This window comes from Lycorma delicatula, chromosome 1 (genome assembly GCF_047948215.1).
Source record: "Lycorma delicatula isolate Av1 chromosome 1, ASM4794821v1, whole genome shotgun sequence".
Taxonomy (NCBI): Eukaryota; Metazoa; Arthropoda; class Insecta; order Hemiptera; family Fulgoridae; genus Lycorma; species Lycorma delicatula.
The window spans coordinates 13,063,480-13,086,869 of NC_134455.1; the positions used below are offsets into that span (position 1 = coordinate 13,063,480).

At 31.6% G+C, this 23,390-nt stretch overlaps 1 protein-coding gene across 3 annotated transcripts in view; it reads left to right on the forward strand.

Annotated features, from left to right (window-relative positions):
* LOC142327756 (uncharacterized) overlaps window positions 1-23,390 on the forward strand; it is a 112,071-nt gene that overhangs the window by 56,189 nt on the left and 32,492 nt on the right. For all 3 annotated transcript variants that reach the window (XR_012757086.1, XR_012757111.1, XM_075371136.1), the window contains exons 10-14: window positions 1,765-1,863; window positions 6,746-6,889; window positions 7,252-7,440; window positions 8,583-8,672; window positions 11,451-11,580. Coding sequence is in view for 1 of the 3 variants with exons in the window: in XM_075371136.1 (XP_075227251.1) it covers window positions 1,765-1,863; window positions 6,746-6,889; window positions 7,252-7,440; window positions 8,583-8,672; window positions 11,451-11,580 (652 nt within the window). In the remaining 2 variants the exon portion in view is untranslated. The remainder of the gene's footprint in view (window positions 1-1,764; window positions 1,864-6,745; window positions 6,890-7,251; window positions 7,441-8,582; window positions 8,673-11,450; window positions 11,581-23,390) is intronic.

Genomic DNA, 23,390 nt, shown 5'->3' on the forward strand with positions numbered 1-23,390 from the left:
ATGTCTACTCATGAGGCCCTACCAAAAAAAATACTGAACAAATATTTGTCAATTGCATACCTGTGGAGCCAGATCATGTATTTTAAAAATGAAACATGTTGGGTAAATCAGAACTCCTCCAAAAACCAATCTCTTTGATGTTCTTTGTTCCATGCAAAGAGAGACTACTTTGATAAAAAACTTCCTTATTGTGAAGTACCATCAAATATGTGTGGAAGAAATATTTTAATAAAAAATATCAACCTGGAGTGAATCATGATCCTAACAGTTATTACAACTACTCAAGTGTTTCTGACCTGAATCCTTTTGGTTGAGCTTCACCCAACATTTGGTTTGACCTGCAATGCCCAGGGGCTGTAGCAAGATAACAACCACAGGCATCAGATTCCTAGAAGAAACTCGCCTACGTGATTCTCCCAATGATTGTCATTGTTTTGTCAAGTTAAGGTACATCTACTCTCTTGTAAAAAAGACAGATTTTTCAGAGTATTTTAAATCTGGTGGAAAGTGAATGTGTTCATGGAACATAGATAAATCACTGTTTATCTGTACCACTGTTGATTCAAGAAAACATGTTGACTGTGTCTTAGCAATTCTCATTTACAATACAGGTTGCCCTCACATTCATGGACCAAGGGGGACCCTAGTGACCAAGGGACTAAGGAGTTGTTAAAACATTTCTGAATTGTCTGACATTTTCAATGAATATATGGTGTCAAGCTCAATGAAGAGGCAAGAAGACATTCAAATAAGGAGTGGGGACAGTATTAGGTAGTATAGAGTTCCTGATGTATACACTTCTCAGATATCATGGTGACTCTGCTGATTGAAGAAACAGTTCCCACTGAATTTGTGCTAGTAAGAAACAATGCTTTGCAACATCTCATAAGTGGAGTAATGTAGTGCAACTTTTTTTTTTTTAGATTGTAACTTGAGAATGAGTGCATGATTACTCATAAGAGGTTGAATCACTTTTGAACAGTCAAAAACTCATGGGTGAAATGTTAGTCCTGCTGGTTGGGTTCATAAAAAAATTTTGCTCTAAGGAATGCATAATGAGGTGAAAGCCTGTTTAAAAATTTGGTCTAAATAAATCTTGGGTCTAAATTAGCATTTTCAATAAAAATCAATATGCTAGTGTATATCTAGTGTGTATCTTAAAGGAGATACACTAACTGTTTGGCTGATTTATCTAATCTGCTTTTGCTCATTGGAAACAGGTTAGACAAGGACGAGGGGAAAATAAGTCCAGAGAATTTCTGCGTAGTGGTTAAAAATTGATGAATTTGAGTGTCTGTGTTTTCTGAATGAAATCTTGATTTAAGATGGGACTAATTACTAATTAGTAATTAAGTCCATGAATTACTAATTACTTTAACCACTACGCAGAAATTCTCTGGAATTATTTTCCCCTTCCCATTGGCAAACTTATGAAAAAACAGATCAGCTGAACCAGCCAAGCAATCTTTTCTAGAGGAGATAAGTTTGACAAGGACAAGGAGAAAATTAATTGTAACAGGTGCTACCAAACTGGTTGCAAATCAATTTGTAAAATGTTTATTCATTTTGTTGGTGTCGATTATTGTTGGTGTATATACCACTGCCAGTTATGGAATAATTTATAGTTAACTGGTCTTAGTTTTCGAGTAAAATATTATTATTAACCTTTGTTCAGAATCTACTTCTGAATGCACAATGAAGTTTGTTGATAGAAACAAATATTCTATTGTTTGTTGATTCTATGGGATAAATATTTAATTTCAGGATCCAAATGCTGGTACAGTAAGTGGGGTTAGTAGTGCTGCTGCAAGTGCGATTAGTGGAGGAGGTATGTCTATCCGTTTTGCAGATCAAGTAAATCAGGTAAGCTGTTTTCTCTTAATTTATGTTTATTCATAATAAATAATTATTCATAATTCTCTTAAATCTTATCTTCATAATTCTCTATTGCATAAATCTTATGCAATAACTGAATGTGCTGCATCTGCATAGCAAAAATAAAGAATAGAAAACTGCATGAAAAAATCTATTACAAAAAGCTTATTTTATACAGTATAGTTAAAAAAGTCAAACTACATTTAAAAATCACAAGTGTTCATAGTAAAATAAATAAGATAAGAATTAGGACTCTGCAAAAATTAGTGATGAATTTATTATTAATAATAAAATTGCCTTTTTACATCTTTTACTTATTATATTCTGGATAAATTAAAAAAATGAATTCAATTAAGATGAGGAGAGTATATAGAAAAAACATAGGTATGTACAGTGTATGATATTTTGGAATTGCTTTATTACAAAAAGTATAAATTTTCTAAGAGGAAGACAAGAAACTGAAAAAAAGTTATCTTTATAGTCATGTGGAATGAAGTAATATGTTATCTAATCTTCCACTATTTAGGAAGTAAAATTAATGGATTGATGAAAAAAGGTCTAAAAACTGACTGCCACTAGCAAAGAGAATGTGTGTATATAGGCAATTAAGTCTGTTAGTTTTATATAGATCATAAAAATATTCATCAAAAAGAACTAGAAGAATAGAGAATTGAATTTTGCTTGATTAAAATTAGAAAGGTTGATAAAATACAAATTGAAGTTGTTTTAAGAGTTGTCCAGAGTAAAAAGTTCTATCTTAGAAAGAAATGAGTTGGTTATATAAATCGCGACAGAAAAAATCCATTGTGTAGACATTCTTTTAAATAAGGTATTTTTATCAACTTAATGTATGGAGTGGGTGGAGGAAGGTTCCTTTAAGCAAGTTTGAACAGAACACAAAGATATGAGTTATTTTCCCTGTTTTCTCCCTACAAATTGCATAACCTGGACAAATGCTCTTGCTTCTGTGTCTTTCTATTTTATCTGGTTGGTTATTTGTTTAGTGGCGGTTAATAGATTTTATTTGTTTTAATTTATTTATGAACAGGATTTGGTATTTGTGTTCTGGTCATTAGATCAATGAAATATAATTAAATGGGGTTGATAGTGATTTATGTGCTTGGTACTTCTGGCGATTTTCCCTTCAGGCCATCCTCTGAAGTCCTTTCGGTGCTAGAGCCTTGTGGTCTAACAGGAATTTGGCTTCTGTGGGGACCCTAGTGTCTGGAGGAAGCTTCCAGATACATGTGTGTTCGGGAAGGAATTGAGGGATTGTGTGGCCAGTCATTGTGCTGGTCCACCTGAAACAGACATAAAAAAGAAGACATGTTATATAACACAAGAAAGCTATAACAGATCTTCTCAAGGACAATGTGACAAACCTCTGATGTTTCAACTTTCCAACATATTACATTTTTATAAAATAGATATTTTTTTTGAAGCGCGGTAAAATCGGTCTAATGTTCCAGATCTCTAGCGCGCAAAAAATTCTAATGTTGAAAAATATTAAGTTAGTATGGGTTTAAAATCAGATGTTTTAAATAAAAGTTGAAAGTTAACAATTTATTTTATTTTTGAATAATTAAGTGGTCTACTAGTAAGCAGGTAACGCTGATCGGGTAAGATATATATCCATTAGTAATAGTGAATATTAAATTAGGATGGGATCAACATAATACCCAGTCAGTGGATTTTGAATAAAAGTTGTATAGATATTTATTTTAATGAACTAAAGACTTCCACTAACTTGACTGTAGACAATAAAAAGGGTCTGCCCATAGAGCAGCGTCTTATCTATTTCCTGTTGAGATAACTTTTAATGACCTTTTTTTAAAGGCCCACAACCATTTCTGGGAGTTACCCGTTCTCTCACCCGATGTAGAGGCTCCTGGCCTGGTTTATCATACACAAACCTCTCGTCCTCCTTTCACTGTGGTTGATCTAACACGGCGTAAGGTCGTGTTACATCTTGCGGTGTAGGGTCATCTCAGCAGATCTCCGTGAGATGCCTGTGCTACGCCCACTTCCGACACTGTTTTTATGTCTGCGTCGTAACGAAGTGTGGCGTTTGACAAACCATGGCGCTCCGAATATCGTCCGCAGCGTCACGTTTTGGACGGCCTCCAGCTTTTTCTGGAATGTGGAGCACAACTAACCACCACATACCGAGTAGCACCACATACCGAGTAGGAGTATGCCAGGATTTGCAAGACGTAATCTTATGAGTCTTATATGAGTACCTTAGTGGCCAGCGGAATTGGGCTGCCTCGATTAAGCACTGGATATAAGGAAGCCCTGGCGGCCTTTGCCCTCTGGGTCACATATTTCGCATGTCTCAAAAGGGTTTTTTCTCTTGAGATTACCAGCTGTCTGGCCGGAGCGCGGCGCTTGCATATGATTAGCACGTCCACGGAATTTTCTCCGTCGATACTGATTCTCCACATATTAAGACACGGCTCCACTAAACCCAGCTGCCGTATGTGTCTCGACCGCGTAATCCATATTTCGGGATGTGTAGCAGTAATATGCAGTCTCATTTGCGCATAAAACGGTGTTGACGCCTTCCGACAACGGCATATCGTTTGCATATGCAGTCTACAGTATCGGCGAAAGGACTGCCTCCCGGAGAACCCCGGCGGTTATCGCCCAGGTAATGAAGGATCCCCAACGCGTACTACAGTCTACCCAGCAAGTAAGACCTTATTAGCTTGACATGGCGATCAGGGACCGTCGTGTGAACGAGTTTATATAGTAGGCCGTCATGCTAAACTTTGAGGGCTTTAGCCACATCCTGCGTGACACGAATTCCGTCAGCGTAAAACATGCTGTCCAGCGTTCAAGTGCCATACGGCACTTAGGTTTCCCTACCGTTCCTTGTGGTCAGTTTTTTAACTGACCCACGTCATAGCCTAGTGAGGGAGCTCCTCTCCCGCTTCTTCACAGGTGGCCCCAAAGGGTATACACCGGATCACGGCTTCCTCTTCTTAGGGAGCTGGTAAGTGTGGAAGACGATACCCTTCGAGTGCCGAAAACTCTGCACTTAGGTGCAGAGCCGAAAATTGCCTTGGGCGCTAATGCTTCGCCTTACTGAGAGCCTGGTGTTATTTGCGACCAGGCGTCTGCGGACTATAGCGAGATACGGCGGATATAGCGAGAGCCATATCCGCCGTATCGCCGTAAATAGAATTACTTTGTCATAAGCCTAAACGAAGTATGTACATACTTCGTTAAAGTAAAATAAAAGTAAACTGTGCTAAAACTAATCCAGTTAGATTGGAAAGTAAAACAAAAGATACAACGCTATTGTTGGCTAAATTTGGCGTCCTAATGGTATGTCGTGACGGCACTGGAACTGTTATTCATACACACACACGCGCACACACATGCGCGCATGCGCACACGCACACGCACATTCACACAACCCATAGGAGGAAGACCACCCCACCACCTTGACATTACTGGTCGCCACATCACCCCCTCTGTTCCAAGCCATGAAGGGCTTTAACCGGAGGTCGTCTTTAGACCCTCTTAACTGATTACATCTCACAGTAATCAGCCACGCCTTGGTCGGGATGCCACTGATATTAAATGCCTCAGCAGACATTTGCATCAGTAAAATACAAATCAAATTTCGCCTTCACGTAGGTCCGCTTCACATCCAACCTAACATGATTCCCTCAAATTGACCGAAACCGGGGAAGCACGAACCCTGCGCCTAGTAAAGATTTGATAACACCGTTTGTGTCTGTGAATGCTTCAGAGAACGAACGAGTTGAAAGTTAAATCAGTGCTACACTCATAACAATCAAAATTGTTTTACATAACATAGAAAATCAATCACCTAACAAGGGGAACGCCAACCTCATTCCAGTCCGCGCAGAAGCCGGGGGACAAATCCCGCACCCCTTCCCGGTCCCATCATGTCTCGCGTGGCATTGCCAAGCATAGCCAGAGCACTAGTAACTTCACAACCATTGCTAAACAGAAACTTTTATGCAAGTTCTAAAATTATTAGGATAGACGCAGCTTACCTATGACTTAGTTCAAAGTGCAGGCTGTATCTGCCTCCATGTCCAGTTGTTCATCTGCAACAGCATTATCAGGAGTGATCATTTCAAATGCTGACCGAACAGCGTAGCGGGATCCCTGGAGCTACTCATTGTTGGTGTATCTGGGTATCTACTTTTTTGGATCTATACTTCTACAAAACCCTCAGAGTGCATTATCAGGTGTGGTGAAGGTCAGGGCTTCTTGCTGGCACAGACTCCACAGTCTTGCTTTGATTCTTCTGCTCCATGTCTGATAACAGCAGATTCTAATGGTCTGTGTGGGACCACTGTGTTGCTGAAACATATTGTCAGAAATTCCTTTTCCGTTAATTCTGAAAGCAACCACTTGTCGATAATTTTCAGAACACAATTTTTATTAAATGCATCATTGAAAAAATAAGAACAAAGGAAAGATTCACCTAAGCCCAAATCTTAACTTGAGGAAGATGTTTGATTTCCTTTGTTTGAGAACTTTGATAAATGTCACACTCATCTGAGAACATGATGTTCTTTTTATAGATTGTTCTCGGAAAGCAATAACTGACATGCACAAATCAATCAAGGTCAGTGTTACTCCAACTTTTACCTGTCCCTACGTTAAACAAAACAATAAATACTTGGTAATTCCTAACCCTTTACTAAAGTAAGTGTCATTTTGAGATACGATAAACAAGTCTGGATTTATTTATACTGTTCACTATCATGATAGTGGAATCTTTAGTCTGGTAAATTCTTGACCAACTTATTTTTGAACCTATTGTTCATAAAAATAATCAATAAGCCACTTTAATTTTTGTAATTGCTTAAATTATGCTTAATAGGGTATTGATGTAACTCAAACTGGAGCATCCTCTGCAGCATCACTGAAAGAACAGGATCAAGCTAAATCTAAATCTCAAGAGTCACAATCTCCAGCTCCATCTACACCTCGCAAGCCTTCATCAAGATATGAGTTTACTTCTCCTGTAAGTATAAATTTTATCATACTATTAAAATTTTAAATAATTAATTTATATCCATGAACATATTTGCATCCTTAACCTTATAATACTATAATATTCAGAGTTAATTTAGTAATAGTTTTCTTTGATTGGTTACAGTATGAGTCGACATAACTGGTGAGTTAACATATGGGTATTGCCTTTTTTAAGAATATTCCAGCTAGCATTATTAATGTAATTGAAGATTAATTAGATGTAGTAATTTTTTTAAAAACATACTTGAAACTGATAATCTATTTGCTGTTCACAAAGCTGAATTTTCTGCATCTTTTTATTTATGAACATTTGAAGAGTACTTGGTGAAAAAAATTTTTTTTGTTTCAAAGGATACTTTGCGATCGAAATTACAAGAGTATATTACTAATAGGCCGTACCCTGGTCCAGGTTACACAGGAAAAATTAAACCATTCCGTGGACCACGTGAAGATGCAATGAGCTGTAAAACTTGTTATTCTCCTGCAGACCTGAAAATTTCACCAGCAGCGTGTCAGCCATGTAATAGACTGGAAATGACAGTATGTATGATTTTTATTAAAGAAATTTTTTTGTTTAAATGTAAAATATTAGCAATCTACAATATTATTAACTAATGTAGAATATATTAACTTGTAACTGCAAAATTTTTCAGGAAACAAATTTCTCTACCATTCCTCCTACTCATTCAAAACTTAGAATAGATTCAGTAAATTTTAATTTAATCGTAAACCTAAAACTACTTCTTGTGATTGTTAAAGGAAACTGAGTCTTCAATAAAATAAACATTTGTATACCACAAGTATACAACCAGTGATATTACTGGGATATCTGAAGAAATGTTGACACTGCAAACAGATGTCATAGGTAACAAGAAACCAACCAAACTGGGTTGGTCTAGTGGTGATGCGTCTTCCCAAATCAGCTGATTTGGAAGTTTAGAGTTCCAGCGTTCAAGTCCTAGTAAAGCCAGATATTTTTACATGGATTTGAATACTAGATCGTGGATACCGGTGTTCTTTGGTGTAACTTTTGACTTCCAAATCAGCTGATTTTTGGGAAGACGTGTTAACCACTAGACCAACCCGATGGGTTATGGGGATTGACCTGCACTGCATCTTCTGTGTCAAATTCTTGACATCCCACAAGCCTAGGTTTGGAGGGTCAAAGAAGGGAGTAAGGGTAGTTTGATAGTTGAATAAAGAAGCTCATACCAAGAGGTTGTTTGTCTGCGCTCTGCATTCTAGTGGGTTATTTTGACAGTTTTTTGTGGATTTTAAATAGGAAAAGTAGTGTAGTTTATTGAGATAACGTTTAATAAAAGTTTCATGTTTTTTGTATTACGGATTGTACCATAATTTCGATTTTTCTGTGTGCATTAGTTTTTCACATATAACCAGTGTGTAAGTTATGGAGGTTAGAGAAAAAATATTCTAAGTCGAATAGACAGGGAAATAAGTCGTGATGTCACTGCTAACAGCAGTAAAAACAAGGACTTGTTAAAAAGTTTTTCAACAATTTTCACTGAGGTAAGCAAAAATAATTTTTGCTTACCTTTTCTGCTATCTCTCTGCTCCTATCCTTCCGATGGTAAACCCCACCTGGATTTTTCCGTCGCAGGTCCTTCCCGACCCTGCGATTTTTTGGGATGACTTGTTTTAATTATTAAATTGTTATATTGTAGGCAGAAGACTTTGAGAGAGAAGCATTGTATTATGAAAAGTTGGCTAATGACAAATATGAAGCAGAAGAAAATGAAAAGGCTAGAGCAGAGGTAAGTAGATTCAAACCTACAGTAGCATTTTACAACATATGCAGTAGCATATTGCATAGTGTATTACATTTATTTCTCTTTAGAGGTTGGATGAAATGAATTTATTTTATTTTTATTTTGTATTAATTTTCTTTATTTTATTTCTCATAATTTATTTTTAACAAAAAATTGTTATTTTTGAAATGACTGCCTGGCTAATTTTCTTTTTTTTATTATATCTTATCATGCCAGATTTGCCAACCTCTGTTGTAGAATTGTAATATTTTTCTTTCATTCAGAGGTTTCTTGGGTATAATTCCTATTGGAGATTTGTTAGAATCTCAAAATTGACTTCAGAACCTGCATTAATGGTCTATCTAGCTAAGAACATATTTCTCAGTTCAAATTTGTAATACTCTCCCATTAGTACATACTAACTGGCCATCCTTCTAAACAACTGCAATCAAAATTTCTTGAAAGGTATTAAAATTTGTTGTATGTATTTATGTATGTCTTAGAAATTAAATTTTTAAATTGAATGCTAATGTTTTATACAATTATAATGTTGGAATGTAAGGAACTGCATTTTCATATAGATTGTATCTTAGCAAGTGTGACAGTTAATTTTTATTCTACTTTTTGGGAATTTTGCTAATGAAAGTTTGTGTGAAAACATAATTCAAAATAAATGGTAGTAAACTTAGTGATATTGTGGAAAGGGTACAGACAGAGAGGATGGTGCTGGGAATGGCGAGTGGTATATTGGTGAATATAATGCTGATGTTGGATTAAATTTTGAAGTATTAATTTTTGTTTGTGAAGAATTAAAAAGTGAGTGAAAAAATTGTGTTTGTACATTAAAGTGTTGTTTTTGTGTGTATTTGAGATTTTCATGTATGACTTTGTGATGCTGCTGTGTACCTGATCTACTGGGCAAGTTCTGTTTTATTTATATGGAGTAGCATATACTACCCATTCTGAAGTTATTTATCAACTGGTTTTTTTTTATTCATTAACTTATTGTTACTATATGCCACAATTTTCAGGCAAACATGGATTGAGTTAAGATTTGGTGTTTTTACATGTTCTATGTATCATGAACTTATTAAATTTGTAGACCCTAGATAAATTTGAATTGTTTTTATCAAACTATATGTATTTTTTACATGGTTTTGCAAGCTACATTTGCTATTTAGCTTGCGCTGCAGTGTTTTTAGGCAGTATTTTTGGTGTGGTTATTAATGATTTGGGTTTATTCTGTTTGTTAAAAAATTTGTGCAAGTGGGTTTGTGTTATCCACTGCAGCTAAAATACTTTATTCCTTCTAGTTAATCTTGGTAGGCTTTTAATGAAAGTAAAATGTCTATGAATGTTAACAATGTTGCATGGGACAACCAGAAGACTTGTGAATGTATCTGTAGTTATAAATTTATACTTCTCATTTGTGAAGGGATGTTTTTTCAGTGATTTAATTGCATGAAGAGCTATTTAAACATATTTAATATTCCCATTAAAGAGCAAAAGACTAGAAAAAACTGAGCAGCTCAGTATTATAAATACAGATATGAAAATAATTCTATGAAAAATTTAAATCTCACATACCCTCACAGCACAAAGTTAACGATTTGAAACAAAAGTGCTGTACTTAAAAGCACAATTACTTATTGGCTTGCTTCCAATGCCAGTTTAAGATACTTGAGAACTATAATTAACTATAATTAATAATATAGCTGATTATAAGTGCCAATTATTATATTAAGTTTTTTTTAATCAATGCTTAATAGCAGATTTTACCTAATATCATCTATGTATTTTCACATAAAAATACAAAAAACTAGTTGGAAGATAAAAAGTAATCATGTATTATCAAAATTCCAAAGAATTTCTCATGTTTGATAGCACTTTCTTAATTACATTTCTCTAAATTCAATTTTTATTTTTTTTATTTTATTTTATTTTTATTTTTACATGGGTTTCTTAACTCGGTGTGCATTTCTGAAATGGATATTTTTCATATGGAAACATTGAAGTTGAAGTTAGCACAAAATTTGTTTTTTGTTGGTTTTATTATTAATTTGGTACCAACTTTCAAAATAAAAATTAAAAATTTAAGTGGTTGTTGGGGATTGACCCTGAAACAAACATTCATAAAATGTTTGGTGGATGGATAATTTTACAATTTCTCTAAGTTGTAAAAGACTAACCGTAGTTATTAAAATACATTTTAAATATATATCCCTCATATTACATATGAGGGATATATTTATCATGTTTATCCTTCATATATGTATCCCATGTTATGAGGAATACAGATCTCATTACATGTGAAGGATATTAAGGTGGAGAATTAAAGGATACTCATTAAAGAATATTATTCAGGAGATTTGAGTTACAAAATTCATTACATCTCATTTATTCTTCAATAAAGTTCCTGTGGACTTAGTTTCCAATATTAGAAGTCTCTCCTGCTTGTTCTCCTAATCATATTGTAATCATACGTTATGAGGAAAGAACAATCAACCAGATCTTCTTTTACATCTTTCTTGGACATGTTCTCCATGCATAGGCAAGGGAGTTGCCCCATTGAAAGTATTTATTTTTTTCATTTGAAAAAAAAAAATTTGAACAAAAAGTAAAGGTTAAGAAATAGTTAGTTTTATGAATTATAATACTCATATAATGGGAACGATATAAGTTATTCTAGGATAATATTTTTCAAAAAAAAAAAAGCGACCAGACATTGTTAGTTTGATATATTAATCATTGTAAAATTCAAAATCCCTTTACTGTTTTTTATAGGTCGAGTGCTATAAAGGTAAAATGCCTCCAGATTTTACATCTGAAGAACAAATCCAATTCTTGAAGTGTTTGGGTGCTACTGAAAGAGCAGTAAATATGTTTAAAGAACTACAGTCACAAGAGGGTCAAAGTAAGTAAAGATTTAAGAAATTCAGTTCTATTGTATAATTAGTGTTATTGCAATAATATTGTTTGTGAGGAATGATATAAAAAGTTACAGCTGAAAAAAAATTAGGACTGTTTTGTATTAAAAATATGTGAAATTACTAGTATATAAAATAGAATATATTAAATTTTCAACATTAAAAAATTGTTTTATTATCCTTTAATTGCAGTAATATATAGTCTGTGAGCAATAATTAGCTTGAAATATTCTTCTAGGGATATTTTGTATTATTTGAAATAATTGGGTGAATTAGTTATGTAAACTTAAAATTGTTTTTTCTTTGCATTTATATTATGAAAATTCCAAGATTATAAAATACCCTGTGGTTTTTCAGTCCCCTTAAACCACACCACACTGAACTGGCAATAATTTTAAATTTGTTTAAATTGGCTGTTCATTATAATCAATACTGAAACCACTTCTATCATTCCTTTCATTACTAACCAACTAAATGTCATCAGTTTATCATCTTTATTATGCTAAAAGAAAACTCTTGTTTTTAGTCTTGTTTTTTTTCAATTTAGATGTTAGAAGTCTTCCAAAAACAAGATTTTTTTCTTGTTCCAAGATTTCTTCTACTATTAAAATGTACGGTACTTACACCATAAAAAAATTCATCAAAAATTGTTTAAATTATGTAAACAAAAAAAAGTGATCAGTTTTAAATGTATTTTCAAAAAGTGTAATTAACATTGTAATTACATAAATATGATTTGAAGGTAATTGTTAAAATAAACATTCTTATTTGTGAATTACATTATTGTCCACTTAATATCCTGTGGATGTTCTGTGAAGTATAATGTCATTTTGTAAATGATATCAAAAAAATAAACTTCTGCTTACAGTTCATTACATTCTGCTTCACAGTTCCTTAAATAACTCTCACAATACTCTCTCCTCTGTTAACAATGACATTCTGGGCAATTTACTAGTCCTGCAATTATAAGTTACTGGAAGCTCAATGATGTGATTTTTGAAATTGGTATAGCAATTTCCAAAAATAAGCTTATCCATTCCAAGCTTGCTTTTTCCTTTTTAAAAGACCAAATATTGCTTCACATCAGCAAGCCAACCCCACCAACTGTGAAAACAGTAATATGCACACATTCATTCTGTTCAGCACAGGAACTAAGTATAAGTATCAATGTTCTCTTTGGAGAGAAATTCTGACTAGTTCTTTAATGGTATTTGAATGCTTTAGATCCATCACAGCTTAAAGAAAGTCTGGGTTAATATTAAACATCAAATTAATGTAATGTGTAATGTAAATGATCCTATGAAAAATGTCCATTGTCGTCTGTTGACTTGATACTTATTAATCATCTGTATAATTGAGATTGAGGTGGTGTTAAAATATATATTCCTGCAACACTGAAGTAAACAACTGTCAAGTAAATGTAAACATTACTTCCTTAGCCTGTTCGATTGATGTTAAAATAAAAACCAAAATTCATACTATGCTAAACAGAATTATGAACATTATAATACTGCATAAGGATATTTAACAGTCTTGTTTATAAGTCTTAAAGTAACTGTTAGATTACATTAAAAATTGCCACAATTAATGAAAATAAATTTTAAAATGCATGACAAAGCAAAATAAATGACTTAGAATTCAAAATATAAATATTTCAGTTTTATTTTGTCAATGCCTTGAACAATTTTTTCATGATACTTTCATATCTTTAATATTTCTTTTCATATTACAAAATTTTTTTGTTGGGGGGCTAGGTTATCTTTACAAAACTATTCAGCCAAATATTTACAATGTCATTTGAAGTAAAAACAACTGAGCTAGAGTACAGACTGAATTTGTGAGTATATATTACTTTTTATTCCAGCTATTTAAGCTGAAATAAAAAGTAATATTAACCTGATGCAGTAACATTAGATGAGATTGAATGAATTGTAAAATGTATTCATAGAATAAAAGGGATATCCTGCTGTATATTATAAATCATTTTTATCACTTCAACCAAAGTAACCATGGGATGCATATTAAATGGATGTTTATTTACTAAATTTAAAGTCTGTGTACTCATTTGCATTGCATTCATAAACATGAAATTCTGTATTATATATTTTGAAATTATTGGGATGGATAGAACCAGTACGACAGAAAAATAAAGATTTTCTTTTATTCTGGAAAAATATATGAAACAATTATGAAATCACTTTGAGTTCAGTACTTTATTTACTTATGTTTGGCTTCGCCTCCCCTAACTGTGAACACAGCAATATGCACACAGTAGTAATATGATTAGGGTGTGTGATACTACACAGCTTATATTATCCAGTCACATTCACTATTACTGACAGCATTACAATGTTCTTTTTTCAGTTTCAGTATATTTTTTTGTAATATTTTGGTCAAGGTTTTTTTTACGTATAATGTTTAAGCCCTCATACATTTTTTTATTTGGTTTAAAATAAGGATAGGTTATTTACGCTGAAATCTTTATACATTCACAGTACCTAATTTAAAGTAAGTGTCCTTAAAAATAAGAATAAAAAATAAAAAATAATGATGCCCTGCACAAAAAGCAATCCTGAGATTAAACACATCTGGGGCTGGCAACAAGTACATCAGTACTTTTCACTTCAGCCTATGAGGCAATAATTTTGCTCAGTCAGGAAAACCAGCTCTGTAGCTAATGTGGTCGGAAGAAACTGAAAAGTCAACCAATTAAAGAAACCAATGTAAATCTCAAAATTGAGCAATAGCCCAGAGGAAGCCTGATCCAAAAGAATTTGTATTAAACTTTAGATCACCATACAGGGAATTAAGAAGGAAAAGAGTGAAGATATAAAGTGTTGGATAAGAAACAAACAATTGAACCACTGAAAGCAATGGAGCCTCTCTAAAAGAGAGAGGGGGTGTGAACATTTCAGCCACCCCACATAACCTTAATGGGAATTGCATCAAACTTACTCTTGATGCATGATGCATGCTTACTGCACCATTTATTTCTGCATTATCTGATACTGGCAGCACAATATCATTCATGATTACAGAGGATCTGAAGATTCCATCTTTGAAGCCACAGACAACCTGCAAACAGAAGTGGAGGCCATCAGGAGCATGAAGGAAGGAAACGAAAGAAAAGGAAGGAAGAAATGATGGTTTTAAAGGTAAACCAAGGCAACTGGTAATACAAATGTAGTCAGTTTTGCAGGTTTTTGACACATTTTCATTAAGATTAAGAATTGCAGATTATTACACACCTCTTTTGACAGATATATATTTCTTGCCAGACGGATCATTGAGAAATAATCTGTCTGGTAAGACTAGTCTTCTGACAAGGTAACTAGTTATTTTATTAGGGAGGGAAAGATTTTTTTTTTTTAAGTGGTAATGACCACTTTAGATGCTCAGTAAAACCCCATCCCCATCCCCCCAAAAAAATAATAAAAATAAAATTATGAAAATAAAAGAAATAATAAAATGGTTTTACTGATGCTATTGTACAAAAAATGAGGGCAAAACTGTCTTCTATCAATTCTTTTCTTGTAGAATATAATGTACTATGTATAAGTTACTACAAATTTCTCTTAGGATACAATCTTTTATAAATTTCTTTAGATGAAATTATAAATTTTTGTTAATACAATAAAAAAATCTAAACTATAAAAAAATTCTTGACTCTCCCTCGAAAGTAGGTAAACTTTGTCAATTAAATAAATTTTGCAAAAAGATTTGCAAACCTGTCATTGTGAATTGTCTTCTTAATGATAGGATTGTAGTAAAAATGTTACTTCAATAGAGAACAGGTTTAGAGAATTAGTGTTATATAAATGTTTTAGACTGAGAGAAATGTCTTTAGTAACATGGTTAATTAACATGTCTTTAATTAACATGGTTAATAGTAACATGGTTTTTAGGAAAAAGGAAATCTACTTTTAACATACACCACTCTTAAGAAAAAAAATACTGAAGATGTAATAAATTTTCTCTTTTTTATGTAAAATTATAAAATTACATTATTTTTTGTTTTTAATAGTGTTAATTATTTCAGGTAATTCTTTAATCTCAAGACATTGAAAAGTAAACTCTAGTAATCAGTACAATATACTTCAGAACTACAGTACTTCTTAGTGTATCATCCAGTATTGAGGTCCCAGTCCTAGTATTAAAATGAAAAGGGGTTTTGTTTTGATTGAGTACAGATAAATTACATTAAAAAATAAGTTTGTAAAATACACTTCTCTGAATCTGAGGGTAGCTTGTATTTTGAGGGAATTTTTATTTGGTCAAATACATTAACAGTTATTCAAAATTAAAAAAATTAAAACAATATAACATTTTTTTAAAATGTTAAACATCTAACTTGTATTGAAAATAATGTATACTGGATATAGAAATAAAAATTTTTTAAATGAAGCATTTATAATTATTAACTAAATTTCTTAAAATATATTTTTTGAATGATTTACTTTCATCTAAAATTATTTTAAATAATTTGTGATATCTCTAAATATAGCTTGCAAAGCTATTCCTTAGAAAGATGTAAGCAGAAAACAAGAGGGCCATACTTAATGCATTTGTTAATGTGATTGTGTTGCAAAGTAAATGCAAATATTACTGATAATAAGTTTTCAATGCAAGTAAAATGATTTTTATAAATTGTTACAGATTTGAGTGTTGAAAAATTAACAAATTACATTTACTGTAGTCCTTAGATAATTTAGTTAGCACTGTGTGTGATTACCTGTTAATATTTAATCATAAAGCAATGTTTGCAAATTTCTGTAGGAAAATTGTTGTAGGAAAAAATTGCTGTTTTCTAAACATTGACTGCAACATGTGACTTCATCTACAAAAGAAAAAAAATGTGGAACAAAAGTGTATGAAACTGGTAGAAAAAAGAACAATTTACTCAGAGGAGCATCTAACATGAGATATACAACCCATACATATTTATGGATATACATACATACTCGTGTGCGCGTAAACACATGTGTTTTCCTTCATTGATTCTACAACAAATGTTCAAAAGTAACAGTGACAGATTATAATACATCCTTGAATCATCTTCTCTATTCTTTACTTCCGGTACAGATATTAAAATTTATATTCATATTATTATTACTCACACTATTATTTTTTCTAGACTTAACAAATTCCATATATAGGTGGTTTTGTTATTCTTAACCCTGCCTCATCTGGGTTAATTCTTTTTAAGGTCTGAACCCAGAATGTTCTCCCATTTAAAAATTTTCCTTAAACTTTATGTAGTAGGTATCTAATACACTTCCATTACAGATTATATTATAATCCTAGCAAGTATTTTCAGCATATGAGATTCATTTCTACACAGCTCTACATGCTAATTTATAATTTATTCGGTTCTACTAATAAAAAAGACAATAGTTGTGAAGATATGATGTTATCTATACTACTTTATTTCTGTTTTTTGAGAACTTGCTGGTCAATTTTTCATATCTGAATATAATATCCTCTACTGTCACCCATGATTTAATTCCCCTATTCCAAAATCTTACCTGAAATGTTTTCCTTCTGTAAAATTGAAGATTCCTGCCACCAGTTCCTGCATAACATAGTAAACATGTTTTTTTAAAAATTAACTTTATCTTTTCTTTGTTTACACTTCCTATCAATTTTAGTTGATAGAACCATACAATTCCCACCATTATTCATATTTTCGTATTTTGTGTGCTAATTTATAAATTCTAATAATTCTCACAATTTGTAATAAGTTTTGTTTGCTGGTTTTCTAATATTTGTGCATGGTTTTTTTAATTGGTTTACAAAAAAATTAATGACCAATGAAAATTGTTTTCAGAAAAAATCAAAAGTATTAAATATTTTTAAAAAACTTAGTGACCCAATCTAATTTAATCATTCAGATTATATAGATTTATTCAGATTCAGATCTTTATAGTTCTGAATCTGACTGTTACAATGGTATAAACAATTCCAACAAACGTATATATATAAATAAAAATTGTAAATTTATTTTAAAAAGTTTACTGTTCCACCTTAAAACCATAAATTCAACTTGAAATTTATTAACTCTAATATGGTGTTATTAGGATGAGATTACTTTTAAAAATCAAATTAGTGAAACTACTCCAGGATAACTGAATGATAAATTACTTGGAGGATAGTTTTTTCTAAACAAATTATTTAGGTTCTCTTGGTAATTGTTTTAAAACTTTTCTTGATAATTTTTAAAAGGTTTGTTTTAAAATTTAAGCTGGATCAAAATGAGAATAGAATATGAAACTAGAAATTTAAATTTAAAAACATTCTAGTTTAATTAATTATTCATTATAAAAGTTTTCTTTTCTTTCAGTAAAAAGTTCAATATTGTAAATAAATACAAAAATATTGAAGATTGTAAAATTATTTTGTAAAACTTAACAGATAACAAAAGCATTTTTTTTTACAATTTTGTTTAGCAAATCTAAAAGAAGAAACATTTAAAAAAGTTTATTTTTCATTGATTTTAACAATTATTTAGAGGTTGAAATATACAATGCAGAAAATTTTCACTGAAATTTTGAGAGCTCTTAATTATGTTGTTCCTCAAATTTGACCCTTCATAATCTTGATTACAGGGGCTTCAGCTCAGACTCTAGTCATGCTGAGGATTCCTTGAACAACAGAACTTGTGCACATTTGATCTAGTCTGGCAAGGGAGGAACTGGCTGGACTGTATCCTGTAAAACAGCAACACATAAATTGTTTACAGCAGCAAAAGTCTCAATTTACAGTTGAGATATATTTTCCTGAAATACAAATTAAAAATTCAAATGTTGAAAGACAAATTGCATTCTTATCATGAAGTTTGATTTAACATAAAATCAAATAATGAAAATATAGTACAGGAATTGTAATAAAGACAGGATATATTTAAATTCTAAGCTAACTTTAGTATTATAAATTTCAAATAAGAGATGAGAACTAGGGGATGATGATTACAGTAATAGTAATGGATACTTTAGTTGCTGAACAAGAAATTGAAGAAAGCTAAAATAGTTGGGAAGTATGGATTCAGAATTTTGTAGAAAAGATATGAACTAATAACAAACGTACGAGTTGTAATCAAGAAGTACAAACTTATTTTTAATTGCAGTAACAAGTTGCAGTATGGGAGAGACCACCATTTTGTTACAGTTCAAAATCACTATTGGTTGATCAAAGAATCTGTAATTCAACTTGTAAACTGTAATTCTACTACTTTGTAATACCCAAGTAGAGAGACAATAAAGAAGATTAGAAGACTAAAATTAGATTGGTATTGCCATTCCCATAATGGCCAAATGTCTGTTGAAAGTGATAACACTCTGGTATACCTCCAACAGCAAAAATTGGGAAAAAATTCATAAAGTTTGACAGATTGTGATGAATGATCATCGAATAATAATGAAAACGAGCTTGAAGTGAAATTTCATGGCTCGATGCAGTCAATTTTAGCAGATCTTGATGCAGTGCTTAGCAGCAAAATTGTTTTTTTACAAACTTCAAGTTTTGCAAGACATTGTAAGGTGTTAGTGATTTTTATTTTATGAAATAAGCGGTGATGAGATGGTTATGACCCTCAGACAAAGGCACAGTCATCCCAATGGAAAAAAACAAGTTTTGTGCGGCAAAAGAAGCCAAGCAAACATGAAGCAAATGAGTCATGCTGTCTTTTTTTATTATCACCTTTTGATTATTAAAGCATGTTTGTAAGGTAAGAGATGCTGTTTGACGCAAGAGACCACAATTTTGGGAAAATGGGATTGAAAAATCCAACACAACATACTTCAGCCCCATGCATCACAATAGGAAAGAGTTTGCAGATTATGTAAAGAGTTTGCAAGAATATGTAAAAGTAGTAAGAAGAGGAAAAAACCAAATATGTCTTGAGAAGGAATGCAATTTACTCAGGTTCCACTCTGTTCAAAGATTTGAATTTCGTATAAAACTCTTAATGATTGGATATAATTTGCTTATAGACTTTTAATTTTATTTTAATCGCTATGCTGTTTAGATAAACAATTGATTGGGATTGATTAGGATATGTAAATAGAAACAAATTATTCTAATCACAAAGTTATGAATAGGTTTCCAATTGTAAAATTGGGAAATGATATTTCTTTTAGTATTATCAATTTTTTTAAATTTTTAATGTATGAATTTTCCCTGCTGAAAAGCAATTTAATTATATAATGCATTTTTAAGCATTATATAATAATAACGAAAAGAGTATTTGCTCCAATCTTTCATGTAAAGCACCTAAGGTGCTTAAAAGCATCTCATTCTAAGATTAATGAAGTTCACTGAATCGTCAATCCCTGTGGTGAACAAAGTGAAATGGTCACTGTAAGAGTGAAATATCTTATTTCAGTGGGTGTTAAAAGTGTTCATATTTGCAGTTCATATTTGTCTTATTGATGAAGTTAATACTTTATTCTTTACTTTTCCCAGTAACCTTGCAAAAGGATTTTCTTCTTCTTGAGTGAGTGTTTTTGTCATTTCTAAAAATCATTATCTTTACTTCACTTCACTAGGCTTGTGTTCAAATTTTTTATCCTAATAACTAAAGTGAGTTATCAAAGTATTATCCAAAGCAAGTTGATTATGAAAAGCAAATATCATTGATGAATAATAGTGATAAGGAATCTGTAACTGAGTGCCTTTGTGAATTCTTATTTAAACAGCAGAAACCTCATGCAGTGAAGCAATTAAAAATATTTTAATACATATTAAAATACTTTAATATTGTAAAATATTTTACAATGTAAAGTATTGTTATACTGGAAAAAATTAATATGTATTTTTAATGAGATAAAATCCTCATTGGTCTGAGTGATTGGTCAATCACTAAAAACCAGGAAAAAAATTAAAAAATCAATAATTTTTTTAATTAAAAATCATTCAGTATTCAATAAAAACTGAATTTTAACTGTAGTATTATAATATATTTTTAATTAAAAGAGAAAATTATCAGTTATAATTTCTAAAATTGATATCTACTGCAAACTTTTTTAACATGTTCAAAACTTATTCTTTTTTTGTTCATTTTCTACAGCTGCATTATTATAGATCTTTTTAATTGCTTTGATTTTATGATGGTTGGTAAAAAAATTTCTTAATATTTCCTAAAATGACTTGCCAAACAAAGAAAAAAATTATTAGTATTAATTTGCCTCAAAAAGTTATGGCCTTATCTTCAGCGACTGGTGCAGTTGTTCTCAACCTGGTATCAGCTGTTAGTGTGTAATTTATTTTAAATTATGCTTTTTAAACTGTTCTCTAAATTTAGGTATACTATTGTTAATGCATTGCTCAAGCTGTAAGCAAAATCATATAGCAGTGTCACATGACAATGCAAATGCAAATGACATTGCAGTGTCTTTGTATGCATTAATTGCATTCTTTTTTATTGATTTTTGTTCTCTTGGGTGTTAACCAAAAGATACATCAATGTAGAGTTACCTCTATAATTATATCTATCTATGTAGTGTCTTTTATGTCTAGAGTTATGTGAGAGTTATTGACCAAATCACAAAACCTTTTACACTGACAACAATTATAAATATTCTATACATAAATAAAAATGACCTACATTTTATGACCCATTTATTGTAAAAACTATTTTCTTGAAATTAGATGTAATGGAAAGTGCTAAAAATGTTATAAAAATTACTAAAAAAAATTAATATTAATGTGAAAGGCAATTATTGCATGGGTATTTAATCTGAAGAACTGATAATTATTCAGATTTATACATGTTTTAAAATATATAAATATATTCTGCTGACAGGATGAATTTTGTTTATTTCACTATTTAATAAAAGCTGAATTGTCAAAGTATTATTTTACACAGAACTGAACTGTAGCTTTCCAAATTGTTAATACATGTTGCTTTATTTTAATAATTCATTAATATGACACTAACATCCATGGAAGAGTGTAGCACATCTGCCTCTTCAACATTCTGGTGTTCAAATCGCAGTCAATCTCAGGATATGCATGTGCTCATTCTTGAGGTACAATTTTGTGTTATTACTCTTCTGCAGGGGCCATAGAAAAATTTGCCTTCATAAAATTTTTATCTGAAGCTTTGTAAATTGACTTCTGAGACTTCAGAATAATTTGTGAAGCTTTTTAAGAAGATATGTTTGGTCAACCACAAGGATTTGCGTCTATTATCTGGAGATAAAACAAGTCATTGCCAGTAGAAGAGCTCTAGTCATAGAGACCAAAGAAGGTGTGACAAATCAAATGTCAATAAAATGAATAATGGTTGTTGTTCTTCAGTCACCTGCTGGTGTTATAGTGAATTCTGACTTTATTGTGATTTATTAGGCTTGAGGAAAGAAGTATGGTGAAAAACAGGAGAATTTTACAGGAAAAACAAGAGAATTTTACAGGAAAAACAAGATTGGCTGTTACTCCATTACCATGCATCCATGCACATTTCCCTTAAAATGTAGTTCAAACAACATATGGTAATCATCTTGCATCCTTCATACTATCTGGATCTGGCATTCTGAAACTTTCCTTTATTTGCACAATGCAGTAGAAATAATAAAAAAAGTTGCAGGAAAACATGAAAGGAAATGAAATCTATGTACACTGTATGTATGCTCCTGAGTAAATGGAAGATGGGAATGGAGATAGACTTTATTGGGGATGGTGGGTATTTGTAAAAAAAAAGGTAAGCAAAATTAATTTTTTTGATTCTTATATTTACAACAGTATTAAATGATAATAATACTTGGTACTGGTAAATGAAAGTACAAGCATATTTTGTTAAAATATCATCTAAAAATATCAATGTTCTATGATTTTATTTAAGTCTCAATTGATAGTGGTTTTTGTCACTCGCTGGATAAAGTGAAAATATAGAAATGAAAAACATTTATCTATATACTACATTGAAAATATCTTATTACTAAAACCTTGGTAAACTTTTTTTTGTTCAATTATGTAATTAAAAATGAGTTTTTCTATTGCATATTTTTTGCATACATCCATAGTTATTATAAAATGTAAACCACAAGAAATCAGTTGTGCAGCTCACTGTTGCAATTCTGTGAGCCTTGCCTGACTGCTTTCTTGTATTCTCCACACTGTCATTTTGGAACTTTTGGAACTTATTTCAGGTTTATTTTCAGCATTTTTTTTTGGATTGAAATAGTCTCATTCTCTATACATGTAGGCATTTTATAGAAAATATGTTTCATTTTGCTGGCTTACTTTTCATGTAAACTCAAACTTTTTAATAGAAACAGCATCTTGTCAGTTAAGGTATTCTCCACAGGAAAAGTTTCAATTTACTAATGTACAGAAATAAATCTACAATTTACTACTCCACAGAATCAGATTTAGAGTTTACTAAAGGTCAGATACAGTGAAAGTGGGTCATCTTTCAGTTTTTCCATAAAAGTTTTCCCATTGTCAAAACAAAGTGCTCAAAGTAAGAATAGAACTGTTTTTAGTGTCTTGGTACATCGAAAAACTCCCTTCCAGTTCCATTTGTTGCAAATAGATTCAACAACTTCATAAGTTGATAAATACGCCAATAAAATATGGAAGGCCTAAAAGCGCTTAAATTTCCACTATCTGTGTTCAACAAAATTTAACAGACCATAGCAGTTTGACCATGAGTAATTAAATCAGTAACTTTTCATTTGTGTTCACGAATATCTTAAGTTTATCAGTGATAAGCCACTAAGCTTCATACTGCTGTAGAAGTTTATTATTCTTTGTATTAAAAGTACTAAACAAAAATGAATATGAAGTAATATAACTGATA